The sequence below is a fragment of the Triticum aestivum genome, chromosome 5A (genome assembly GCF_018294505.1).
Source record: "Triticum aestivum cultivar Chinese Spring chromosome 5A, IWGSC CS RefSeq v2.1, whole genome shotgun sequence".
NCBI lineage: Eukaryota > Viridiplantae > Streptophyta > Magnoliopsida > Poales > Poaceae > Triticum > Triticum aestivum.
This window is the reverse complement of record NC_057806.1, coordinates 494,830,258-494,835,796: the sequence shown is the minus strand read 5'-3', so window position 1 is coordinate 494,835,796 and position 5,539 is coordinate 494,830,258. Positions and strand designations below refer to the sequence as shown.

Sequence of the window (5,539 nt, the reverse complement as noted above, 5' to 3'; positions counted from 1 at the left end):
ATGTTTTTTTAAAAGGTGATTTAGTTTTGATTTGCAAACAAATTTTGAAATTTTATTTGTTTAAATCGTGAACAAAATTTGAAATTATTTTATTTTAAATTTGCATATTTTATGAAAAAAAGATAAAAAAATGAGAAACCGAAAACAGCCAGTGAAGGAAGGACACCTGTGCTGGCCGATTTTTGTGCGTGCCCTTTAGCGAAGTCTCGCTATTTGCCGCCCGGGCGGTAAATAGGATGTGCATGTGCTATAGCGTTTTGGTAGGATTATTTATTTACGAAAATGTTAACGCCCATACATGTGGGCGTTGACCATCTCGACCACACGCATCCATCACCGTCCAGTACTATATACACGAATCTTGACACAATCTGGCTGATTTTCTGTGTCACGTAGGACAAGGCGTGTGTGTGATGTGTGACATAGTTCGCCCACATATCCGTTTTACCACACGGAGGGGCCGGTGTGTGGGCATTTAGCAGTTCACCCACACACCAGTTTTCAGTCACGCACAAGGGCTGGTGTGTGGGCATTTGCCATCTCGCCCACACGTCCGTCTCCTCTTCCACACATAAGCTGCTAGTTGCCATGTGTTTTTGCAGCGCACATGGCAACTGCCTCTAGTGTGCTTTATAAGCAGGTGGCAACTCTCTTTTTTTACCCGAGTTGTCATGTGTTTTTGTAGGGTACACGGCAACTGCCTAGTGTGCACGTAAGCAGATGGCAACTGTCTTTTACCGAGTTGCCATGTGTTTTTGCATGGTACATGGCAACTGCCCCAATGTGCACGTACATGGCAACTGCCCTAATGTGCACGTAAGCAGATGACAACTCTTCCTTTTTACATGGCAACTGCCCTAGCATGCTTGTGAGCACGTGACAACTCTCTCAACTGCCTAGTGTTAGTATGTGGCAACTCCTAAAGTTATGAAATCATGGCAACTACATTAGATCAGACCATACATGGCAACTGCAGTTGAGCAACCATGACAACTGCAGTTGTCCGACATGGCAACCGTAGTTCAGCGACATGGCAACTGCAGATAAACGAACATGGACGAGGGTCTGGACCATGGCAACTGCGGGCGCGCGGTGGGCGTCACGCGTCGCGTGCATGGACCAGAAGGGTACGAGGCCTGACATACGGGCGTGCGGGCGTTATTAACTTCGCCCACACGCACGCGTGTGAGAGGGTTCAGGAGGGAAAAAAGATGTGTGTGGGCATTAGTTATTTTGCCACACGTAAATGTGTGGGCTGATTGCTGTTCATGCCACACGAGGCGTGTGGCACAACTACTCAATACACCACATGTATGGCAGTTATCGGGACCCCTTTATTTATGGGAAGAAACCGCAAATTAAGCCCAGGCCGAATGCAGACGGATTTCAGAGTCCAGACCGTGTGCTTCTCTGATTCTGCCTGCCATAGGGTTGTAAAGCGGCCTTGGCCCATCCATATAGAGGTAGGGGTTGGTTGGTGGATTCCTGCTACTCAGGAAAAAAGATTCCGCTACTCCCGACTAGCAGTTTGGCACTGGCCGGCGGCGCCGACCCGATTTCGTCCCTCCGCGCCACTTGTTTCGAGAATTCAGACATCGGTATTTGAGATAGGGCGGGATGTCCTACCCGAGCCGAGCGTCCCACTTAAATTCAGGTAGTACTCCCTCTTTTCCGGTTTATAAGACTTATCTTAAAATTTTAGTTTTTTTATTTTATAAGGTTCAATTTGATTGTTCCTTATCACATGTTCAGATTTTAAGTTGCATTAAATTATTGCATGCAAATATTAAAAAAATTGACCAATACATTTGCTTTATGTATGCATGCACTGTAATTAATACATTGATAAACACAATTATTTGAGAAAAACAAGCACATTAATTAAGTGATTTTGCAAACTACAAAAATTATTCCATCACTCATAATCTATCTTAGTTGGTAAGATTTTTGAATTGAGTCCTATAATCCAGAAAGGAGGGAGTAACGGAGAGAGAGAGACAGAGGAGAGCAGAGAAATACAGATAGGACAGAATTATCAAGGCATGGGGCTGATGGCGCTGAAGCGGCTCATGTGCATGAAGCCGGAGCAGATGCGGAAACATGGCCGTAGCCAATCCCACGGTAAGCCCCGACCCGTGGCCCCTTCGGCCTCTCTTCCACTCTGTTCCGCGGAGTAGTATTCATCTATCTTCTGTTTTGCTGTGTGTGCATCGCACCTCTTGTTCAGATGCCCAGCTGCTGGTGATTTGCTTGCTTACTTTGGCCTGTACCGGCTGGCCTTGGCGGATAGCAACATCGAGTAGGCGGCATACAGATCTCACTCTCACTGCCTGCTGGGATCCGGCGCAACTCCTTTAGATCCCGGTTTGCTTTTGTTCATAAAAAAGAACCCTTTTTTCGGTCGGCGGCATACACAGCTCACCGGCTGATGGGATCCGGTTGCGTTAGGTCGAGGGAAATTGACAAGACTTGGGGCCAGTTGCGTAGTTTAACCAAAATACCTATGCTCACTTTGGAGTCTGAATTTCATATCCACACAAGTTTAGACTTTTAAATGCTGTTTCCGTTCTGGCACAAAATTGGGCAAATTATCCGACTCTTCTGTGCATGTGCCGCTACTACTCATGACATTAATGTACTGCAGATGGACTTGTTTCTTCATTGGCTAGAAGAAACAGCAAACCTTCCGTTGATCTAAAAACCAGCGAAGCCTCCGAAAAGGATGACAATTCTCATTGTGGCAAAAGACCAAGTTACCTGGGTCCAGACCTTCCAGAGGTACGTTCTGATAATGCGAGACTTCTATTGCAGGTGAAAATATGAGCAGAATAGCTAAAGAAGAATTTATGAACATATTTTGCATTGCCGCAATTGCCCAAAGTTCCAGTGCATTAGCAGCTTTGCTTTGTGCTGTTGCAATCAACTTCCAGCATAAATTGTTTCCTTAGATTTAGATCCCATGTTATCATGTTTCCCTTATGAGCCGTATCTTCTGTTTCATTTGCCATGATTGCTTAGTTTAGATTCATTCTTCTTCAGTGTATGATTAGTGGAACTCTTTGAAGATTTTTGGCCTTTTCCGCATCTAGCTTATATGCCACCCTTGGTCCTTAGCCTCTTCCTTGTCTAGCTTATGCCACCTTTGTCCAGCTTTAAAACATCATTTAGGGAACAAGTCTTGTGCATTATTATCCCTGGAGTGTAGTTCCTCTATACTTTTGACTCTGAGTCAAATGTTGAATTTCTCACATTTGTGCATGCAGGAAATCTGGCACCATATACATTCTCTAGTGCCAATGCGAGATGATGCCAGGGCTGCCTGTGTGTCTCGTGCCTTTCATCACTCCTGGAGATGCCATCTTAATCTCACCTTCACCAAGGAAACAATGTGTTCAAAGAAAAGTTTATTCGAGGGAACAGAGGACTCAAATGATAGAAGAAATAGAAGAGAGTACAACAACAATATTGACCATATTCTGACGAACCATAGAGGCGTTGGTGTGAAGACGTTCATACTTGAATTCCATGGTCCTTACAATACCAAATCCTACAATCGTCTCAATAGTTGGCTTCAGATTGCTATTACACCAGTGATGGAAGAACTTACCCTTATACTGTTGTCGGAGAAGGCAAAATACGAGTTCCCTTGCTCACTTTTATCTGAAAAAGGTGGAAACACTATACGGCATCTCCACCTTGACAATTGTGTATTGCGTCCCACAGTTGCCCTTAATTTGAGATGCCTGACAGAGCTGTATCTGTATCAAGTGCGTATTACGGGGGATGAGTTAGGCTGCCTTCTTTCCAATTCATTTGCTCTGGAGAAATTGACACTCATATATTGTTATGATATAATTCGCCTTGAGATACCTTGCCTGCTGCAGCGGCTAAGCTACATGGAGGTGTTTGATTGCTTGAGACTTCAAGTTATAGAGAACAAAGCTCCAAATATCTCCAGCTTTCAGTTTGCAGGTAATGAAGTACAACTCTCACTTGAAAAATCATTGCAAGTGAAGTCCCTTAAGTTGGACCATAGGTGTGTCATCAGTTATGCTATTGACAAGCTTCCATCCAGTGTGCCAAATCTGGAGAGACTCAACATAATATCTCCTCGTGAGGTATGACACACTTACATTCGAAGGCGGATCCTCTAACTTAGAGAAGCAAAGTCACAGTGCTACAGTGTAATCATAGTGTAAAATGAAGAAAAAATGTTAGAGACGTTTAGCGGATTATTTACTATTGATATTTACTGTAGATATAAATAATCTATAATTGATTTTATTTCACCATCAAATTGTTTGTATGTAATGATTATGAATGTAAACATTAAATCTGTAATTTGCATATTAATTTAAATCATTTTAGCCTTAATCATATGGATTGCAAGAAGGAAAGTTAGAGGATTGTAGCTTCTCTAACTTTCCTTCTTAATGTTAGAGGATCTGGTTCCCTTACATTCAGGTGATAAATATGCATGTAACGTTAGCCATGTCTTGGAATGTAATTAATCTGAGACATCTTTATGCAGATGGTCAACGCACCGATGGTACCTAGCAAATTTCTCCACCTCAAGTCCTTGAGTATTACTATTCGTGGGTGGTGGAGCCTCAACAGGGAATATGACTTTGATTTCTTTCCTGGATGCTTCTCCTTCCTTGGAGACTTTTGTCTTGTCTGTAAGTCACTGTTCATCCTGCAAGGTTTATTTAATAACTGTGGTGGAATCATTAACCCAAAAAAACTCGGCCATTTATCTTCAGGTATCAGTGGAGAAGAAGTATGACTTGTTTGTTGGAGATCCCTCAACCCTGAGGCAAATGCCAGAACACCGCCATGACAAGCTCAAGAGTGTTCAGATAACTGGTTTCTGCCCCCAAAAGAGCTTGGTTGAGCTAACACGCCATATTCTTGAGAGTTCGATGTCAATCAAGTGCCTTATATTAGACACTATAAGGGTGAATTCTCGGTGCTCTGGCAACATATCTAGGAAATGCTCTACCCTGGACAAGGAGTATATCAAGGAGGCATGCAAATCGATCATGGCTATAAAGACGTACATTAAAGGGATAGTTCCATCTACAACTTGGTTAAATGTTCTGGGGCCTTGCAGCCGGTGTCATGCTTTGTGAAATTTGGAGGTCAAACTATTGTATGTTACCCAACGTTCATTTGTGTAGTCCTAATTGTGCTTTAATTTGCTTCCTACATAAACTACCAGAGCTGTCCAATGTCTGGGATACGTGTCAGTATTTTTTTCATTAACTTACTAGTACTGTTCAATGTGGAGTTGATAATATTACCGGACGCACTTGTGATTTGCCATTTGATCACTGTTGTGCAACCTGTAGAGGACGTGCACCCCAGCTGCTAGCTGCAGGTGCAACTTCTTGTATCAGATTGCTACTTGGGGTGATATGTGTTTGTCCGCCGTGCGCCTTAGTGGTGATTGTGTTTTACTTAGTGTAACTTCAATGCGCCGACCCAAATGAACGACGCTTTTGTCCGCTTTTTGTCTGTTTGGGTCGGCCGCCTGCTC

The 5,539-nt window shown here is 43.3% G+C and overlaps 1 protein-coding gene across 2 annotated transcripts; it reads left to right on the top strand.

The window, feature by feature from the left end:
- Window positions 1–1,384: 1,384 nt before the first annotated feature.
- Window positions 1,385–5,299, top strand: LOC123107342 (uncharacterized). 2 transcript variants are annotated; one of them, XR_006451648.1, is made up of 6 exons: window positions 1,385–1,654; window positions 1,971–2,121; window positions 2,645–2,778; window positions 3,264–3,972; window positions 4,532–4,679; window positions 4,764–5,299. XR_006451648.1 is itself a non-coding variant. In XM_044529328.1 (6 exons), the coding sequence occupies exons 2-6, from the start codon at window positions 2,043–2,045 to the stop codon at window positions 4,784–4,786; spliced, it is 1,239 nt and encodes a 412-aa protein (XP_044385263.1). In that variant the 5' UTR covers window positions 1,385–1,654; window positions 1,971–2,042; the 3' UTR covers window positions 4,787–5,299. The 2 variants fall into 2 exon arrangements, 1 of the variants encoding a protein (XP_044385263.1); XM_044529328.1 differs by having other exon boundaries at window positions 3,264–4,118.
- The last annotated feature ends 240 nt before the right edge of the window (window positions 5,300–5,539 follow it).